The sequence below is a fragment of the Fukomys damarensis genome, unplaced genomic scaffold (assembly GCF_012274545.1).
Source record: "Fukomys damarensis isolate Sample0158 unplaced genomic scaffold, DMR_v1.0_HiC HiC_scaffold_38, whole genome shotgun sequence".
NCBI classification, from domain to species: domain Eukaryota; kingdom Metazoa; phylum Chordata; class Mammalia; order Rodentia; family Bathyergidae; genus Fukomys; species Fukomys damarensis.
Window position 1 is genome coordinate 31762662 of NW_022900950.1, and position 22225 is coordinate 31784886.

The 22225-nt window shown below is 34.3% G+C and overlaps 1 protein-coding gene across 4 annotated transcripts in view; it reads left to right on the top strand.

The window, feature by feature from the left end:
• The window catches only part of Pan3 (poly(A) specific ribonuclease subunit PAN3), a 126444-nt gene that overhangs the window by 8427 nt on the left and 95792 nt on the right, over positions 1-22225 (top strand). For 3 of the 4 annotated variants that reach the window (XM_010623842.3, XM_033759917.1, XM_010623841.3), the window contains exons 2-5: positions 1533-1565; positions 3893-4014; positions 8722-8788; positions 11180-11250. In XM_010623842.3, coding sequence (XP_010622144.1) covers positions 1535-1565; positions 3893-4014; positions 8722-8788; positions 11180-11250 — 291 coding nt within the window. In that variant the 5' untranslated portion in view covers positions 1533-1534. The remainder of the gene's footprint in view (positions 1-1532; positions 1566-3892; positions 4015-8721; positions 8789-11179; positions 11251-22225) is intronic. The other variant, XM_010623844.3, reaches the window with a different exon arrangement.

Here is a 22225-nt window from a genome sequence, read left to right on the forward strand (position 1 = left end):
AAATTATGAAAGAACTTTATTTTCCTCTGACAACAGTTCAATATTATGTTTACCAATGTATTACTATATTTACAAGCATATAAAGACCCAGTGGACCTTTATTTCAAGGAACTTAAAATCTGTTAAGATATTGACTGTAGATTTGTGAAGACTGGCATTGGAAAAAAAAAGTGTTCTATTTTATTAGCTTGTGTAAAATATGAAGAAAAGAAAATTGGATTTGAAATAAAAGTTTGAAGTGAAGAGTGTTTGAAGTAGAAGTGCTGTATTAAAAATATTAACAAAAATATTAAAGCACTCAAATTGTGCTTTGTTTTATAAAATTGTTTTATGTTTTATTAGGAAAAGATGAAGAATAGATGTCTTAAGGGGTTTATAGTGGAATGCAGAAATTTCTCCCCTCATGGATTTCCTTATTATTATGTATGTAAAGAGCTCTTCTGTAGAAAAGTCTAACTTCAATTATATAACACAAGATTAGTAACATTTGGCATATTTGGTCTTAATTTCTGTGCAAGTATGCATAATTATTATAGTAAAATAAAGTGTGTTCCTTTTTATTTAACATTGTATATAAGAAAGTAAACTAGCTCCTATTTTTTCTCTATTCCATTTGCATGCTATACTTCTGACACCAGATATATTCCATCTCTCTGAAGCTATCTGGTATCTCACAGTTCACATGTGATACCAACTACCTAGAATTAATGCAAATCCCACACATTTAAAGGCTCAGTCTCCCAAGATTGCCTACCTACCTACTCCAGTCCTTCAGACACTTAATGCAAGTAGCAAGTCTCTATGTTACTTGTATTTCTCTGACTTGACTCTGGATTGGGGTTTCTATACCTTCTTCTTTAGGGCTTGATAATTTGCTCTGCTGGAGTTGCTTCAGTGACAGTGGAAGTTAAAACTGAGGCAATAACTTGAATTTACAGGACAAAACTTTAATTGGAAAGTAAGAGAAAATGTTAAGGGACCTTAGCTTGAAGAGTTTATAAAATCACGCTGGGCACTTAACAAAGGAAATATAGGAAAGGGACCTAAAGCTGAAGAACTAAGGGGCCCAGATCTGACGAGGATCACACTACCCTATTAATAGGAATAGGGATCAATTTTTATGGGATGCCGTTTACTCATTGTCTCCATCTTGTTTTTTGTGGTGGATCATTATCTCAGTCTTGGTGTCCTAACTCCCAGAGAAATTGGTAAGGCTTGAGGTGCAGTTCAGCTCCCATGAGATGCTTATTCTTGTGCAAGGCACAGCTTCTATTCCAGTAATGGAGTGCTTGATCCTGCTTGGAAAAGTAACTTCTTCATGCCATGGTCATGAGGCTCTGCTTTCTCTGGAATCCTAGATGAGTATATACTTAGGACAATGTTTGGAGACTTCTGGGCATTGCTTCAGGGAGCCTGGAAACGGATATTTTAAAAACTAGCAATTGAATGGATGTCCCTGCAAATTCTGAAAATTAGTTACCTTTTTTTTCCTTTTTAAAAAAACTGTTCAAGATACTAATTTTATTTTTCAGATATGTCCAGGAATGGGATTGCTGGAACATATGGTAATTCTCTTTTCACTTTTTTTTTGTGGGGGGAGGGGGTACCAGGGATCGAACTCAGGACTTTGCACTTGCAAGGCAGGCAGTGGAACCACTGAACTAAATCCCTGGCCCTCTTTTCAGGCTTTTGAGGAAAGCCTATATACTAATCTCCAAGCCCCCATCTAAGAGTCTTTGTACTGAGCTAAATGTCTAGCCCTTTTTATATTCTATTTTGAGACAGGGTCTTTCTGACTCATTAATTGCCTAGGCTGGGCTCATACTTGAGATCCTCCCACCTCAGCCTCCTAGAGTACTGGGATTACAAGCATGTATCACCATATCCAACTTCCAGATTCTCTTAACTTGGTGTCCTTAGTCTTGAAGGGGGAGTGATGAGATAGGTAGGTAATTTTGGGACTAGTGCATCTTCTAATTCAGACATTCCATTATTTGTACTCTGAGCAGGGGGATCTGACCTAAAGTTTTGGGATAATAAAGTAGACCAAAAAAGGAGGGGGGTGTCAAGCTTCTTCCTGCTTCTAGTTACTCAGTTATTTGCAGCCCCAGCCTCTAGATTCCTGTTATGATGGCTCACAGAACTCAGGATAATACATTTACTGGTTTGTTCTGAAAGATCAGAATAGCCAGATAATAAGGTAGTGTGAGATGTGGAAGGGTTCTGAGCACAGGAGCTTGTGTTTGTAGTATAGAGTCATATGTTACCCTCTAGATTACTAACTGGACCTCTAGCCTGAAGAAGATGAGAGGTATGGCCTCCAAGTCTATAATAGTGGCTTGGTCTTTCTGGTGACCAGCTGCCATGTAGAAACCCTCAGAAGAGTCACCACATTAGAATAAAAAATACTACTATCACCCAGGAAATTTTAAGAGATTTAGGAGCCCTGTGTCAGGAACTAGGATCGGAGACCAAACAGACTAACAGGTGCACCTAGCATCCACCCCTGTCACTTAAGAAACTTCAAAAGTTTTAGGAGCTTTGTGCCAGGAACTAGATATAAAGATGAAAGAAAGATATATTTTGGTTTGCAGTATCACATACAGAATTGTTTAATCTGTGCTAGCTGCATGTTCTATAACCTTTTATTATGGAAAATTTTGAACTCTGATACTAGTAGAGAGCTAGTATAATTCCTTGACACCCAGTTTTAATAAGGCTTTGTATTTTGTCATTCTTATTTTTTCTCCTCTCCTAGTTTTTTCATTTTGCTGAAGTATTTTAAATGATGACATGAATTACTATGTTTTCAAATTATTTCATAATTACATTTCAATTTATACATTAAATTTTACTTAATCTTTTCTTGTTTGATCACATTGTTTTAAAAATAAAAATAATTCCTTTTAGTGTTTATATGTAAATCAACTTGATGAACATCTTTATATGTAAATTTTTAGTGTTTCTGGTTATTTTCTTCAGCTCCATCTGAGTTTGTAATTATTAAGATATAAATCATTAGTAAAGAATCCTTCCATAATTATAAAAGTAATACATTTTAATTTTGGGAAACTAAAAAAAAGAAAAGAAAGAACACTTCGTACTGTTTTTCAAGAGGACTGTACATCTATCCATTGATTTAAAATTTTTTTTTAAATTTTATTTTTATTTATGTATTTTTTAATATCCATATGACTTTTCTTAGTTTGCTTTTTTCCTTAGTTTGCTTTTTATTTGGGGGTACAGCCCAACTTACTGGTAGAGTGTAGGTCTTTGTACTTAGCAGCTTAGAAAGTAGCTGTGTGCCAAGTACCTTATAGGAAGTAGCATCTGGAACACCTGGTCCAGTGCTTCTTTGATTTATGCTGGATTGCCCTGTTAGTTCTCTCATCTTTCTTTACCCTACTCTTAAGGTCACCAAGGGATCTCTCATTATTCCTGAACTCCATCTTGCTGTGATCTTTGTATATTTTTCTTCCAATTCTGAATTACCAGTGTGTTTTAAAAGATGAGTTTTGAGAAACAGTCTTGATAAATTTGCCTCTGTTTACCATGTGATGATTCTTAGTAGAAATTGCAGTGGCTTATATTCTCTAGTCCTTTAGTTAAGTTTTAGGAAGAAGACTTGACAAGAAAAGTAGAAATACTAGAGTAGTCCTTAATGACTTCCTAGATGATTCATACATATTTCTGTGGGAAAAACATGATCATAGCTAATAGCCATTTAGAGCCCAGCAAATTTTACCAGATCTTGCCTTGAGTTTTGACTGGTAAATAAATATAAATGTGATGGAGATTTGAGACTCTCAAACTTAATTAGGAACACAGAAGCTAAACTAATGTTTTGTCCTCTTAAATAATTTTAAGTACATGAATTTTCCTTCTCTTTCAGTTCCTGGAATGGATGGAGGTGCTTTAACTGATACAAGTCTCACAGATTCCTATTTCAGCACCAGCTTTATCGGAGTCAATGGATTTGGAAGCCCAGTAGAAACAAAGTATCCCTTGATGCAGGTATTACTAGTGTAAATTTATACTGCACTGAAAAGTAAAGTTTATTCCAGGCACAGGGGAAAAATAAACGTTCAGGTATTCCTAAATTGTCCAAATGGAAGGTGACCTTTGAAGTAATGTGAGTTGTGATTGTAGGTGAAGCAAAGCTCTGGAGTCAGTGAAAGCTCTTGACAGTGGACATTTTTTTTGTTTTGTTTTTTTGTTTTTTTTTTCCAGCTTTAATTGAGTTTATTGGTACATTTTAGGGATACGGTACAGTTGCATTCACTGTTGGGATCATGTACCTCTACATGACAAGTCTTGATTCTCATTTTTTCCCCTTACCTCTGCCCTCCCTTCACCCCCTCCTCCCCTCCCCATCTACAAACACTTTATTTTCATCTTGTCATTCTCTCACATTTTTTTCTTTTCCCTTTTTACTCTTCCCCTACCCATCCCACCTTCCCTACACCTTTAGCTCCTTTCTTCCCATTTCTAAATGTCAGTAATCTTATTAGAATCTTATGCATTGTTGCAGATTATTCACACCAGGGAAACTATTCAGTATTTACACATGTGTGACTTATTTATTTCACTTAGGAGTATATCTTCAATATGTATCCATTTTCCTATGAATGAATCTATTTTCTCATTCTTTATGGCTGAGTAATATTCCCTTTTATAGAAAAACCACATCTTCTTTATCCAGTTTCCAACGGATGGACAAATAGGCTGTTTCCAAGATTTAGCTATTACAAACTGTGCCGCTATAAACATGGGTGCACATACTTCTCTGTGATATGATTCTTTTAGTTCTCTTGGAAAGATACCCAGCAGAGGGATGGCTGGGTCAAATGGAACCTCCAGTCCAAGCTCTTTGAGGTATCTCCATATTGATTTCCGTAGTGGTTGCACTAGTCTGCACTCCCACCAACAATGGAGAAGGGTTCCTTTCTCGCCACAACCCCGCCAACATTTGTTACTGTGTGATTTCTTGATAGCAGCCATTCTTTGTGGGGTGACGTGGAATCTCAGTGTTGTTTTCATCTGCATCTCTAGAATGACCAGTGATGTGGAACATTTTTTCAAATATTTTCTTGCTGCTTTTACTTCTTCGTCTGAGAAATGTCTGTTCATTTCGGATGCCCATTTTTGAGTCGGATCTTTATATTTGGGGGGACTGATTGTTTTGAGTTCTTTATATATCCTTGATAATAGTCCTTTGTCTGAGGAACAGCTGGTAAAAATTTTTTCCCACATTGTAGATTGTCTCTTAGTTCTGCTGATGGTTTCTTTTGAAGTACAGAAGCTTTTTAGTAAGATGAGATCCCAGTTGTTGATTCTATCTGCTAGTTCCCGTGCTACTGAGGATTTGTTCATAAAGTCTTTTCCTATACCAATGTCTTCCAGAGTTCTGCCTAACTTACCTTCTAGCAAGTTTAATGTTTCTGTTTTAATATTTAGATCTTTAATCCATTTGGATTTTAATTTAGTGCATGGCAAAAGATAAGGTCTAATTTTAATCTGTGGCAGGTTGACATCCAGTTTTTCCAACACCATTTATTAAAGAGGCTATCTTTCCTCCACTGAGGATGGTCAGCTCCTTTGTCAAAGATGAGGTAGCTGAGTACATCTGCATTTGTTTTTGTGTCTTCCAGTCTGTTCCACTGATCCTCAGGCCTATTTCTTTGCCAGTACCATGTTGTCTTTATCACAGTGGCTTTGTAGTATAGTTTCAAATTGGGAATTGTTATACCTGGTGCCATGTGTCTGTTGCCTAAAATGGCTTTTGCTATTCTAGGTCTCTTATGGTTCCAAATGAATTTTTGGATTCTTTTTTCTAGTTCTGTGAAATATAGTGTTGGAATTTCAATTGGCATTGCGTTGAATGTATATAGCAGTTTTGGTAGTATGGCCATTTTCACTTTGTTGATTCTTCCTACCCAGGAGCAGGGGATACCTTTCCATTTTTTTATATCCTCTTCAATTTCTTTTTTCAGAGTGCTGTAGTTTTCAGTGTAGAGATCTTTTGTTTCTTTTGTTAGATTGATTCCTAGATACTTCATTTTTTTGGATGCTATTGTAAAAGGAATTTTTTCCCTTATTTCTCTTTCCATGTGTCTGTTATTTGTGTATAGAAAGGCTATTGATTTTTGGGTATTCACCTTTTGACAGTGGACATTTTGAAGGAGGCATGACACTGGTGTGTGTAGAGGGGAAATAGAAGCTAGTTCACTTACCTATCTGTGTTTAGTATTATGTTATTTAAACTTGGTAGTGATGATAGTATATTTTTTAAGTAGGTAATATGTATATTATAAAAGCTTCAAAAAAGACGCCCTTCCATCCCTGTTCATCACCACCCATCCCATTCCTAGCAGCAACCATTACTAGTACCAGTTTCTTGGGTTTCCTTTTAGGAATATTCTTTGCATATAGCTGGGTTTATTTTATTTAATGTTTATGTTAAATTTAAAGTCATACTGCCTGAAAGATTTTTTTAAAGACAGGTTCTCACTATGTAGTTGAGGCTGGCCTTGAACTCACAGTGTAGTGTAGGCTGGTTTTGAACTCACATCAATCCTGCCTTTGCCTCCTGAGTGCTGGGATTATAGGCATATACCACCATGCCAGGTACTTGAGGGATGTGTTAAATTTAAAATGTCTTTGAATTTTTAATACCCATTTTATTATTTTGTAACTGACTTTTTCGGTTATATGCTATACTGAAGACATTTTTGTTTACATTAATTTTGTAGATTGATGTGGCAGAATTTTGTAAAATTGGAATAAAATTGGGAAATATTCTAGTGTTGTTAATTGGAAAACTGCCATAAGAGTAAAGGTGGTGTCTTGTCCTTTCTTGTTTATGTGGTATACTATTAAATGTCCTCAATATTTAACACAAGATTGATTAGTCTTTGTGAGACAGAATTGTGTATATATTTGCTTGTACTGGGTAATGGGTTGTAGAGGTTATCAGGCAGGATTAGATTATTGAGTCTGAGAAAGCCCTTGTCATGTGATTGGATAATCATTGGTCACAACACATGAAATATGTGAACTTTGACTATGTTGTATGTGAACCAATTAATGAATTTGAAGAATTAGCTAAGAAAGCAGCTGAGAGATATGCATGATAATGTTTATATTTTCATATGCTTTCTAGTGGAATGAGAAATTTTATATTTTTTGACCAGACATCCTTGGGTTGTGGTGGGTTTTTGAACACCTTACACAGCTTTGGAGACATGACATAATTGATGTGGGTTTTTGTGTCTTTGTTTACAGGGGATTGAGGGAAATATGTGCCCTTGAGAAGGGAGGGTGTTTGTGCAGATCTATGTGTATTTGACAGATACATGTTTTTCAAGAGAGGCTGAATTTTATAGAATTTCAGACAGGAGGCAAATGTGTTTTTTTAAAAAAGAAAATCTCAGGAATATTCAGATTTGTGTACTGTGGAGTTATGGAGAATTTAGGAAATAAGTGGTGATACAGAATCCTTTATGTGACTGTTGGAATTTTTTTTATGAAGAAATATCCTTTTAGATAAAATTAGTCCCTGTATTTTTGGCTCTATAATATTCATAATTATAAAATTGTTCTCAATTGTAGACATCATTACTAGCCAGGCAGTGATACCTCTGAGTTAAATCCCTAGCCTGTAGCCATCATTACTAAACAACTAAATCTATCAACTTTTTGCACATAAACAGAATTACCTATACACAGTAATGATACATTTGTATAAATTTGAAAAAAAGATTGATTAATCTACATTTCAAGTTAGAGTGATTTTAAGAAACCAGTACTTTTCTGAATGATTTTAACTTTTATGTATGTAAAAGCTGTGGTTTTTGTCCTAGGGATTTAACTCAGTAGCACCTTGCCTGCCTCACAAGTGCAGGGTCCTGAGTTCGATCCTTCTACCACCCCTCAAAAAGCTGTCGTTTCATTTCATGTAGATGAGCAGTATAAGCGTCATTTGAATTCTAAACATTTAAGTAAACACACAGCTGCCATATACATGAATGGTTTTTTGAATGAATAAGTCAATTTAATGTGTAGTTGTATCTTTTTATTGTCTGAGATACACATTCAGGTGATAATAGTTATTTTAGTATTAAAATCACCTCAAGAACTCAGCCTTTTCCTTACTCTTCCCTTTTTAAAAATTCAGAAACTGAATTAGAAGTTGAGTTATTAAATTCGGATTACAGAATTAAGCCAGAGCTCAAAATTGCTAATTTACACATTAGAGGCCATGGAAGGAGTCCAGAAAGCAAAGGATATGTTTAGCTAACAGAAAACAGCCTGATTGTATAAGTTCTCTAAATTATACAAAGAATAATATAAATCGAGAGGATATTATAGCATTTATTAACTTTATGCAGTTATTTTATGTCCCTTTAGATAGATACTGGAATGTATATTTTATGGACAAGGAAAGTTAGTGGTGATGTCTTGCCCAGGCTAATAAATTATGGACGTACAATTCAGAATAGGCCTGCGTCTTTGCTTTAAAATTCCTGGCTAGTGAGACACTTTTTGATACATTATAGAGTGTTTGAAAGTTTTTGTAGATAGCTGGAATCCAAGCAGCAGCATGTACAGAAGTATTAGTTTGTTAGTAATATAAAAACAAAGAGCATCAGTTTTAACTGGTTGACTACTTTTAATTCTGTATTTTTCAGTGATACTATATATTCATATTTTATTTTTCAGAGAATGACTAATAGTAGCAGCTCCCCAAGCCTTCTAAATGACAGTGCCAAGCCATATGCAGGCCATGGTAAGAACTGTTCCCTTTTGCTTATGTGCATCGTGTGTGTGTTTCTGATTTTAGAAACAAAATATTCATTGTAGAAATTTTAAAAACATTAAATGAATATTAAGAAAATAAAAATCAACTTCCATTGAGGGATAAATATTAAGGTTTAGATTGCCCTATTTTTAAATGCATGAGTATTTTTAATACTTTACCTAAGAACACATTGGACATATTTACTCATGAATGCTTATTGAATCACTATGAGTTAAGTTCCATTGTTTATTTGCATAGTTTACTTAACTACTTTTGTTTCTTTATTTAAGTAAATTTACTCTATTGGACTATGTCAGTATTCTTAATTATTTCTTTTAGATGCAACTTAGAATTATGCTTTCAATAATGATGAACATTTTTAAGACTTTTGAAACATAATTTCCAGATATTCTGTGTATTAAAATGCTCAACAATGGCTTTAAAAAGTAAAATAAAACTAAAATTTGAGTATTAATACTTTGTATTAGTAAAATGTTAATGATTATTAATAGTGGTGAGAATAAGAATTTGTATGTTGATTGTTTCCTGTGATAAACATATTCTGTATCACATTTCTATATTTGGAAATTTGAATCTAGTGCTATAGAAAAAAAGTAAATTTAATATGGAATAAAAGTATTAGAGACTAATTTGTATCATTATATATTTTCATATTCCCATAAAATTTAAATACTAACTTTTAAGTGCTATGCAAGGAAGGAAACACAAAGGATGAGTTTTATTATGACATTTTAAATGTTCTAAGTATATAAATTGCATAAAATAGTTTATTTTATATTTTATCAGCTTCTTTCTCTTTGCATTATTAATGTTAATGTTAATTCTAATGAATGGTTGGACTGAAAATCCAGATGGAAGAAGCCCAGAAAAATTAAACAGCAATTTGTTTGTATCAAATTATGGGGAAATTTAGAGATTCTTTAAATCAGGGCTTACATGTATATATGCATAGATAATTTAATGAGATTAAGAAACATAAAATGATCATAAACTGGGTATGGCACACACTCCAGTAATGACAGCAGTCTAGGAGGCTGAGGCAGGTAGATAGCAAATTTGAGTTTATCCTTGGAAATTTAGTAAATTTGTTAGATCCTATCTCAAAATAAGAATTAAAAATGGCACTGGGGGGAGATATAGCTCAGTGCAAAGGCCCTGAGTTCAATACCCAGGGAAGGAAGAAGAGAGCAAGAATGAGAGCAGAGAGACGAGAGAGAAGAATAATGGAGAAAAGAAATGTAGCCAGGTATGATGGTGCATACCTGTAATCCCAATTTCTTGGGAGGCTGAGGCAGGAGGATCACAAGTTGGAGATCAGCCTGGGCAACTAAGCTAAACTTGTCTCAAAATAAAAACTAAAAAAGGTTGGGCTATAGCTCAGTGGTAGAGTGCTTGCATAGCATGCACATGGCCTTAGATTGGATCTCTAGTACTGGGAAAGGAAGGAAGGAAGGGAGAGTGGGAGGGAGGGAGGGAGGGAAAAGAAAAGAAAGATTTACTCAAGCTCAGAAGTGAAGATAAAATATTTCACTGCACCTCATACATACCTTCTCAGACACTTCTCATTTATAAAGTGAGAAATAATTAAATAAATTTGAAATATAATTTTGTCTCCTCTCTTAAAGTTCAGTACTGCAGAGAAAAAGGAAAAAGATACAGCTCTGTAACTTCTGCTTGCAGAATATTGAGACTTTGGGCTTATAAAATCTTCAGATTTTATGTTTGTGTTTTGAAACATTTAATGTTTTCATCTTTAAGAGCTTACCTTTTTTTTTTTAAAAAAATAAGACTATCAGATATCTCTTGATAAACTTGAAAATACGGAATAGTTTATAGTGTGGAAAGTATGAGGGCTTTCTCAATATGTTTAAATCCAGGCCTGGATCTCTCAGAAACTATGGTTGACTCCCCCCAATACCTTTTTATCCTTCTCAGGTTTGGTCTCAAGTGGGAACATACACATTTATTTTGGCTATGATCCAGCACTCAGGAGGCTAGGAGGATTATGAGTTTGAGACCAGCCTGGGCTATACTGTGAGACCCTTTCTCAAAAAGCCAAAGCAGAATGAAGTTATTTCCCCCTTCTGTTTGATTTTTCTCTTACTTTAATCAAACAGTTGTATCCTCATCTGTAGAGCTTCTGAATAAATATTCAAATATATACCCAATGAAGTGTTCATCAGTTTGGGTTTCTTTCACTTAGAAAATATTTGTAAATTTACTTCGTGTGCAGCACTGAACTTTATTATTGTGGTATATGATTTTTATTACCATTGTAGGCATTGCCAAATTAATATTTGTTTGACTTGTGGGTTACCTGAGTAGTCTGTGTGAAAACTTATGTAACTTGCCTTCCAGATCCTCTGACTTCACCTGCTTCATCCTTGTTTAATGACTTTGGTGCCCTCAACATCTCTCAGAGAAGAAAGGTAGGTGAAATTGAAACTTAACTATTAAACTAAGTGGAATTTAGATGTGATGTTGAGATTGTCACATACATGTTGCAGTGTTATTTGAAGAAGGGAGAATTTTTGTGGAATGAAATATTTGTCTTGCCTTTTGCTTGTTCTTTTTGTCTTTTATATGTGGAATTTTATTTGCTCTCCGTGCATGGAAAATCTTTTATGTGAAGAAATGAAATTGTGCTTATTTTCCCTATCTTAATGTGTTCCTTTTTTAAGATAGCATCTAAAATGATCCAATGTAGGCATATTAGTAATGTTTTAACTTTACTTTTGACTGCTTTGTCTAAATTGCAGAGATTCTCTCCTAATTGAAATGCCTCATTACAAGGCAAACTTCCAATTTTCAGTTTTCCATAACTGGCCCAACTGTTGAAAAACAGTTTAAAAATCTTTTCATGTTAAAATTTAATTTTAATTTGAGTCAGTATTTTATAAGGATTCCATCACAAGTTGATGTGAATAGTTTGATGCCTTTGAGTCTTAGTGAAAGTCATGTTAATTCTGATAGTCATCAAGAGAAGTTGGTCATTCTGGTTAGCATCAATAGCAGATAAAGATGTTTCAGGAGCTTTTAAGTCTCGGTGGCAATTATTATAACATTAAGTTATGTAACATTCTGTTTTCTATGTAATGGAAGAAAGACTCAATGTTAATTTTAGAAAAAAATGATATCATCTTAAAATGCTTTTGGGAAGGATTGAATCAGAACAGAAGGCTGTGTAAAATGAGGCTCAGGAAGACTAATGGTGATGGTTTTACAACATAATTATCTTGAATTTGAGTGAGTTGCATATATTGAACATGTATAACATTTCAGGTTAAAAATTAGGAAGACTCAATGTTTTTAAAGCATTTTGAAACATGAATGAGAACAAGAAGGTAATTTGAAAATGCTTTTAATGCAGCTAGACTTGATAGACTAAATGTATGGATTTGATTTTGTAGATTTCTTAGAGCTTTCAAAAAATAAATGTATTCTTCGTTTTAGACAGTTTTCTTACACGTTGGAATGTTTATTTTCTCAATCCATATGTTAGAAGTAGAATAGAGTTGGACAAAAGTAAACTAGTTGGCAGTGGTAAGGACAGTAGACACTCTGACAGTATAGAAGTAAACAGTAAAATGCTGAAAAGCAGATATAGCCTGGAAATATAGTTATCAGAGGCTCTTTGGGGGGGCATAGAAAGAAAGACTTTAAGTTGCCTTGGGGGTCCCCTAGTGACTTTTTTGCATTTTAAAAATAACTATTTGTAATAGATAGGATTTGTTTTGTTTGTATAGAAAGTTAAATGAATGACAGATGAATCCTAAATATTTTTAATATGTGAAATTGGCTGAGTGTATCTTAAAGTTAAAATATATGTTCTAGAGCTACTGACATGTTTTAGAAAGTAGTGAATATCACTAGGGATTGGAAAAGGAAAGATGCAGTGCCTATTTTAAAATTTATTTTAGAGGGAAAATAAATGTGATCTCAACATTTGAGAGATACTAGTGTATGTCTTCATGTAAGTGTACTAATGTAGTGAAATAAACATTCTTCTGTGATTTGAGGCCCTGAATCTTTACTTTTGTGATCTTGTGCCAACTTTGTGGGCTGTAATTGTATCACCTGAGAAATGACAAGCATGCCCAATAGTGTGTCTTTCTAAACCTCAGTCTCTGTCTAGAGCATTCACTTTTCAATCTCTATCTAGAAATTCAGGCATCTTCCAATTGACAATTAAAATAATATGGTGAATTTTTCCTGTGGCAAGATGTGTCACTATGTGGTATCTGGTGGGTACAGTTATGTATGTTTTTTAATTGTTAATGGTTGAATTGAGACTGTTTAAAATCTGTGTTACAAATACTCTTTAACAATAGGAGTGTTACATGTTACACATTGTGAATTACATCATGGAAATTGCCTGTATTTCTTTTGTTGTTCACTTATAATGTCTTTTTAATGATATAATTTTAAGGAAACTAAATAAAAATTAAGTAATTATAATTTCTGGTTTGTATAAGCAGGCTAATGTGTGATATTACTGAGTGATATTTTGTAATGGCACGAGAGAACAGATAGGCCATACTTAGTAACATTTCATAGCTTGTGGGGTAAATAATTTTCCAAAAATCCCACTTGGCCTGGTTCCTGCCCTGGACCAATTAAAGCTGTTTTTGCCTATGGCTTTATGTGACCCATTGAAAGTAGATCAATCAGGTACCTCTATTGTAGGCAGTTTTACTAGATGCTATGTGGAAAATTGAAAGGACTGTTGTTGCTTTCCTTTAATCTCATAGTAGAGGCAATACATGAACCTACTATACTTGTGTAGCAGCAACATGTTGGTGCCAGTTTAAGTCTTTGGTGATTGTCAAGCAGCAGTCAATCCTCTAGGTTTATGAGAATTTATGGAGAAAAGATGTTTTAGGTTGGATCTTTTGAGGGTGAGGACCATAGAGACTCTTAGGCAAAATATACGCTTGATTATAAGTAATAGAGGTAGAGTTCAGTAAACTCTTTAATTTCCTTCTATCACAGATGATCTAAGAAAATATGGCTAAGGGTCTTAGTGTCTTTCTCACTTGTTGAAGTAAAACGTGGAACAGGAAAAACAGTACAAAGGGGTTCTTAGCCATTCATCTGAGCTCTTTTGTTAGGTCTTGTCATCTTAGCAGTCTTGTGAGAACTTTCTGAAGACTTTGTCCTGTGTATTGAGAATATATGGCTGAGGACACTACTATCATAATATTCAAGGGCCCTGTACTAGTCTCAGTCCATGAATTTGTTTGTTACTTGTTTATGATGAAGTAAATTATTGAAAGTAAATGTTTAGAAACTTCTAAACAATTTGATAACACTGTAACCTCAAAATATATGATTGTTTTCCTGGTAATACATTTTTATTTCACAAAACAGTTAACATTGATATATAGAAAGCACTTTAAAAAGTAATATTTTAAATTGATGTATGAAAAGCATTGTTGTATTTACCATATGTACTTTTGTAGATAGAAAAAGTATCATTTGAAATGTGTATAATTCTTGGCTATGGACAATGGTAGAAGAATTTAAATTCTCACTTTATATTGTATGGGAGAGGTTAGCTTCTCAAAGCACTGAGATGACTTAAGTTTTGTCATAATGAGAGTTAATATGCAAAAGATTAATACATGAGGAAACTAATACATGGTGGGTAGAAAGTTGAGCACTTTTGTGAAAAGAAAGGTTTGAAATTGAGTCACTGTGATCTTTGTCTTCTTTACTGAATCATCTTCCCATATGGTCCCCATGAATGCATCCCACCACCACCACTGCAAGAGAAAGTGCTGGTACCTGTCTTTTTACATTTCTTTGGTTGGTTTAGTTTAGTATGCTGTTTCAGTCAGTATGTAAGTTTACATATACATTTGCATTATGTTTCTAATAGTGGAATGACAGGTTTTAACTTTTGTCAGCTTTTTACACTTTAATAAGTTGCATACTTTGGGGATAGCAGGGAAAGATTTTTGAAGTATCATATTTATTTCTTTTCTTCTCTATTCTTTTTTTTAAAGCTCTTCATTAGGATAAGAACAGTTAGGCTAAAAGTTATGTGGTTCTGCTATGGCTTATTTGTGAGGAGATGTGGATTGTGGAGGTCCAGAGTTTATCCTGCTTGAAAATTTCACTACTAGTACTTTTTCTACATTCTTTTTTGCATAGAACCAGTTTGAGCCCCCACTTTGCACCATTTTCTATCTTAAGAACATCCATCCTCTCTACCATCTCTATTACCAGACTTACTGATGATATCTTATATTTTCAGAGTAATTTGACATTTAAAATTTGTTTTGGTACTGTTTGTGTTCTTAAGTCTTTGAAAGATGACTTTTATATTATTTGAAATATGGGATAGTAGTAAAAGTGGAGGTATTTACTAAAGTTTTTTTTTGTTTTTTGTCTTTTTTTTGAGGCAGCGTCTTCCTTTGTAGTTCAGACTGGCCATGTAGCCCAGGCTGGCCTCGAACTCAAGGCAATCCTCCTACCTCAGCCTCCCGAGTGCTGGGATTATAGGTATGTGCCACCATACCCAGCTACTGAAGTTCTTTTATGAAGAAAAAGACCAAGTTTCGAACAGTTAATAAGATTATACCTTATACAGTTTGGAATGGAAATTCTTTCTCAGTCCTGCTGATTGATAGGCCTTGTTGGCATATCAAAATCTCAAGAAGGGCCAGGGATTTCGGTCAGCGGTTCGGTGGCCTACCTTGCAAGCGCGAGGACCCCAGTTCAATCCCAGGTATCCCCAAAAAAAATCTCAAGAAAAATTTTAGAAAGATATAGAGAAAATGAAGAAAGTACTGAAAAATGACTGGCTTTAAAGGGCATTTCAGTAGATTTCTAGTTAGTAATATTAGTTTATTTATCTTTTAATCCTTTACCTATGAATGTTGTATAGTAATGTTTCTATCAAATTATGTTTAGAATTCCAGATTAATACACTCAGAGCTACTTTCCATTTACTGAAATCACTCAACTTCTTGTCATCTCTGTTTGCCAAACTGTGGAATGTACTTTCCCAGATTATACCAATAGAGGTGAGGTTTTAGGCTTTGAGAGATACATATGGTGCCCTGGTAGAGTTCTTGGAGTCCATGTACCTGGGTAACAGAGCACCTATGAATAATTCCTGTTTATAGCTTGTACACAGCCTCTTATTTCTCCCAGAGAGCAAACAGTAGGAAGAGTACTAACCCTATTGATTAGAATAATGGTTAAAGATTTGGAGTTTGGAGTCTGATGTGAGGCCTGTGGAATTAAATCTCTTATTTCTTCACTTATTTATCTTTGCATATTTAACTTAGCAAACCTTTTTATTCCTTCATTTGCAAAAATAGAATAGCCTACTTTGTAGAGCTGTTTTGTGGACTAAATGAGATATGTTTCTGGGTACAGAAGTTCCTAACAAGTGGTAGCTATTGTCGGTAGTAAGACCTATGGTGTTGGCTAAACCATTCAAGCAACTCTTGCTTAGAAATCAACTATTGCTTCTATAAATATCTCTTGATAGTCAGGCTATGCTAAAATTGTCCACTTGTCCACTAGAAGAGTTTTGTAGCTGCTTTGAGGATATCTTACATGATCTGTGCAGACCCCTCTTCTAACAATTTTTTCCCTTTCCTCCCTGCAGAAGCTTCTTGTTAGCTTCTCAAACATGTCCTCCAAATCTAGTGAAAATTTATCAAGGGTATTATTAATGTAGTGACAGGGAAACTTGCTTTTATTTATATTAATGATAATTTTGTTATAGGTAATATGAAAAAGTAATATTTTTATAAATTAAATGTTTTATATTTTATTATTTAATTGCCTCAATTTTTTGTGATTCTAGGTTTTTTTTTCTTTATTTTGTGAAAAGGGAGATTAAAAAATCAGGTTCAGGTAATTTATCTAGAATAATATAGATAATTTACATCTCAAAGGAAAGCAATGTTTTTATATTGCAAATTAGGAAAAAATAAGATGACCAGCTGGGTGTGGTGGTACACGCCTGTAATCCCAGCACTCGGGAGGCTGAGGCAGGAGGATTGCTGTGAGTTTGAGACCAGCCTGGGATACAAAGTGAGTTAGTTCCAGGTCAGTCTCAACTACATAGTGAGACCCTGTCTCAAAAAAAAAAAAAAAAAATGACCGAGTCTTTTATAAGATGAAAAGTAGGTAGTGGAGAGAGGCCACTGGTGGTATGAAAGAGATTAAATATTTATTAACCTGTGTCTGCTTCTTACATGATTAGCTCAATGTGAATTTCTCTCAACTCAGTTTCTAGGGCAAGAACACACACATTCTGTATACGTGCTGCCAAAACAAGCACGATAACACACAGATTTTGATAATTGACAACTTTTTTTTTATTTGACACCTTTTGATAATAGTCTTTCAGAAATATGGGACAAATTTATATTACTAACCATAGGTGCTGAGTTTTCTGCAGTCTAGAAAACGCTAGAATAATATTTTTTTTGTTTGTTTTTTTGGTGCCAGGAGTCGAACTTGGGTCCTTGCACTTGCAAGGCAGGTGGAACCAACTGAGCTAAATCCCCGGCCCTTGTGTCTGCTTTTTAATTGGCAGACTTCAATTTTTTTTAGTCATATCTTTTCTTCAAATATATAAGTAACATTCTATTGAAACTTCTTTAGAAATGTTAGTTCTTAAAGACTCAAGTATGAGTGTTTTCTGTTAAATAAACAGTCAGCTGGGTTGACTTTCCAGGATTGTGCTTTAGAAAGAATAAATTCTGTTGACATAAATGATAGGTACAAACATGTACTTTCTAGACTCTTATTTTTAACTGGTGCCTTATGTGTAGTGATTACTTTTTTTGTTGAATTAAGAAAGATTTCTTCAACATCATGACTGCAAGAAAGTTTTGTTCAATTGATTATAAAAGAGCTCTTATAACAGATTTTATTTTGGGAGACTTTTTAAGGTGCATATTGTGGTATAATGTTAGATATCTTGCCATATTTAAACATGCAAATGAAATTTGGTTGCCTTATACACACTATTGGCTGTGGTCATCTAATTTTATAGCTTTGGAGATTTTAAATTAATTTTTACATAAGAGTAGCTCAGTAAAATCATGGTGCCTCTTGGGTCTAGGAATTAGTGGTTCATTCTTAGGTTAGCTGGTTTATTTCTTTATACTTTGGCCATTGTTTTTACAAAGCATAAAAGCTCATATTAAGAGCTCACTTGTACTAGAGGTTTATCCCTATTTGTCTAGAAAGTAAGCATGGAGAATTAATAAAGATGAATATAGAGTTCTTACCTACAAACATTGAAGCCTGTTTTAAGCTAAATTTAGCAAAAAACATTTATTTTATTTTAATTAATTAATTTGTTTGTTTGTTTGTACTGGGGATTGAACTCAGGTCCTTGCACTTGTGAGGCAGGCCACCAAACCGCTGAGCTAAATCCCCGGCCCAAAAACATTTATTTTTACTTTCCAAGTTTGTTCTCCTTCATTTTGAAAATGGGGAGAGAGAGCCTTTTCTTTCTTTAGAGGCTTTAGCTGTTCTTTCTCATTATTCTGTCCATGCTAATTATAGTTAAAGAGATTGATTCAGGTTTAGCTAGAATTGTAAGATTGTAGTGTGTTAATGAATATTATAGAATGAGAAAGAGATTTCTTTGAAGATACCGTGGAGAAGAGTATAGACTTTGGAACTTGACCTTATATTAGTTTTAAGAGTATAAGCAGATTATTTTAACTTCTTCTAAGGCTCACTTTTTTCATTAGTAAATTGGACATCATGAGCACTGTCTCACAGAGTTGTGCATATTAAATACATGAATGGGTATAAGGTATTTGGCATGGTGCTATGTGCTTGCCAAATAGTGATTGAATTTTTGGTTGCTTATTTTATTTCTTTAAAATTTTACAATTTAAAACGTTATGTTTATCTGGTTCTGAATGTATATGATTACTTTCTATTAGCTACCATCATAATTTACATTAATTTTAGAAGATACTCTGCTTCATTTTAAGAATAAATTTAAGCAAGCATACATATACCATTTAAATCAAAATAACTTCATTTTGCTAATAATCTATTAGGTATTTTAACATGGTGACTTTTTTTTTTTTTTTGGTAAAGGACAGACCATTAAAATTTTAAGGATCATTATAGGTGATGGTCTGTTGTAGAAATACTGTTACTTTCCTTACATTAGAAAAATTTATTTTCACTTTAAATATTTTAATAACTTTGACACCATAATTTGCGGTATCTTGTTCAGGTTTCACTTTAAAGCAAAAGGGGTACAAGAAGTTATCGTGTGGTGTTACAAGTCCAGGCTTGCCCTGAATTATGTATTTTAGGCTGGCCTCTAATTCATGATGATCCTTCTGACTCAGCCTACTTATTGCAGGGATTACAGATGTGCTCTACCATACCGAGCTAGGCATTCCAATTCTTTAGAAATTCATTTTGGCCTTGCTTAGCAAGAATATTCTGATTTTATTTTTGGTGTCACAAAAATACTTCATAATGGTGATGTTTTTAAGAACAAAAGTAGTTAGATATTCTTAAATTACATAGATAATATTAGTCTTTCTCAACTAACTCAGCAGAGTTTAAAAATATTTGTATGTTTGCCTAGGTAGTCAATGTTCTGCTCTACTTAGTACAATTTATACAAATTGTACCCAGCAGTTTCCCTTATTTTCATCCTCTATATGACTTGTGATTTGGCTCCAGAAATTAAAAGGTCTATCACATGTAGATATTTATTTGCTTATAAGTCTTTAACAATGACACCTTGTTTTTCTTTTTCTTTTTTTTAAAGAGTAGGAAAAATCTATTGAGAGAAAGACAGCTTCTGTCTAAGAGAGACAGAAAGGGGACCAGAAAGTGGGTTACCCACCCACCCCACTTTTCAAAGATGTTTGATACAGCAAAACCACGTGGTGAGGTGGGTGACAACTTATTTTTGTATAACCTACTTTCTGTGGACCTACTTGCCCAACCCATCCTACTATGTTCCTTATTTAAACAATGAAAATATAAGCAACCTAATAAATTTTAATAAAACGATCACAATTAATGATAATTAGTGAAGAGACAAAATACAACATCATCTTTGAACTTGATCTTTTAAAAAAAAAACTTAAGCCTTTTATCCATGTAGGAAATTCCCTGGAGCCCAAGCTATAGTAATTTGTACGTCCAGATTTCACTACTCTTAATTAACTATTGGAACCATTAAAATCCAAATATATTGACATTCCTAATTAGTAATTTAGGTATAGGTATATCCCTGTGTTAATGATTTTATGAAAAATAATTTATTTAAAAAATTCAAATGGCTTTAATCAGTTTACCCCAAGTGATGGAATGAGTGTGTGTGTGTGTGTGTGTGTGTGTGTACATGGTTCTGAGATAAAAGTATTAATCAATAAAACCCAACAGGGTGCAATTTTCATAATTACATTGCAATAAGTAATATAGCAAGATTTAAGATTCAGTCTTGATTAACCATTTGGAGTTAGGGAAGGTTGTAAAAGAAATATACTTATTTGGAAATAAATTCATAGTAAGTCCTAGACCAGAAGTTGCTAGTCAGTGGACTTAATATTCTCAGGTGTGGCAGGAAGTAGGTTGCTGTGTTGTTCCTGCAAAAAATGGTGAATTCACATGCTCTTTAAGTGTTGTGTAAAACAAAGCATATTTCATGTATGTGCATTACTGTTTTCATGTTTGTGAAGATGTTCTGATCAATAAAATGCAAACACCTGGGCATGGTGGCACACTTCTGTAATCCTAGCACTCGGGAGGCTGAGGCAGGAGGATCACTGTGAGTTTGAGACCAGCCTGGGCTACACAGTGAGTTCCAGGTCAGTCTCAACTACATAGTGAGACCCTGTCTCAAAAAAAAAGAAAAAAAAAATGCAAACATTTTAAAGTGTCCTTTAAGTCATTCATTATTTCAGAGTACAAATACTGAAAGTATATGTGTTACATTTTTGACATTTGAACTGGATTCTTACAGTTCAGGGCTTTGGAAACTTTTTGTCTTGGGAAAACCTGTTCTCTAGTCTGTTATTACTGATGAGGTTATGATACATAATAGTGTGTGACTGATAATGTTAGACATTTTGGAGATGGTGCTGTTTTGCAATTACCAAAAGGGCTGTGCTCTGAAAATTGTTCCTAGTATATGGTAGTTTTAACTTTGGTCTTTAAAATGGTCTTTACCTAGGCACTGAACTTTTTAGGGGGGAAAAGAATAAATCTAAGTGATTGTTTATATTTCTAAGAAGGTCAGCGAAGCTTATATTGAATGTTGACTCGTTGAATTAATAAATATGTACATTTAGGCTCCAGAATTGAAGTGGTCCTAAATTAGTTTTTATTGCTTTTTCTTTGAACATGAATCTAGAGACTTAGCCACTTGTTGGGAATCAGTGTGGACTTCTCTTAGTTCTCAGCTGTTGGAAGACAATGGCTCACTTGAAAAGTGAGGGCTCCTGAAGGCTGAGTGTTTAAGTCAAGCTTTACAGAGGCAAGAAGCTATAAGGAGAACTTTTAAGCTCTTACCCTTTTCATTTTTGAGTGTGCACCAATTTTTGTTTGTACCTGTAGTTCTTAGGTCTTTTGTCTGACATTTTAGAGAACTGTAGAGCTCAAAATGTGACCACTAGATCAGCGGTAATCACAGTTATGGGAGATTTATAGAAACCTAGGATCTCAGGCCTGAGTAAGCCTACTGAGTCAGACTTCTATTTTTTATTTTTTGAGTGCTAGGGATGGAACCCAGGATCTCACACATGCTAGGCAAGCTTTCAACTATTGAGCTATACCCCCAACTCAAGAATTTTTATCAAGATTCTCCAGATTTGGGCTGGGAATTTAGCTCAGTGGTTCTGCCACTTACCTCACAAGTGCAAGGTCAAGAGTTTGATCCCCAGTACCAAAAATAAAAAAAATTTTCCAGATTTATGTGTATGTTATAGTCTGAAAGAACATTAGCTTTTCATTGCTATGACAAAATACTTGAGATAAAGAACTAAAAGTCGCAAAGGTGTTTTTGGCTTATGGCTTTGGAGGTTTCATGGTCATGTGGCTCCATTGCTTCTGGGCAAGTGTTGAAGCAGAACATCATAAGGTGGAACAAAATGACTTACTTCAAGGCAGAGAGGGGAAGAGCAAAGAAAAAGAGAGAGCAAGGGACCAGGGACTGTTATAGGCACATCTCCAGTGAGCTACTTTTTTCCCAACTAGTTCTCCCCTCTTAAAGTTTCCAGTAATGCTACCAGCTGGAGATTAGACCTTCAACACATGAGCCTATGGGAGAAAGTCCAGAGCTGCTTGTCTACAGTATGTTCTGAAACTTTTTTTTTCCTCATCTTTGAAAAAGTTCTCAACCTTTTTTTTTTTTGTTTGGTGTGTGTGTGTGTGTGTGTGTGT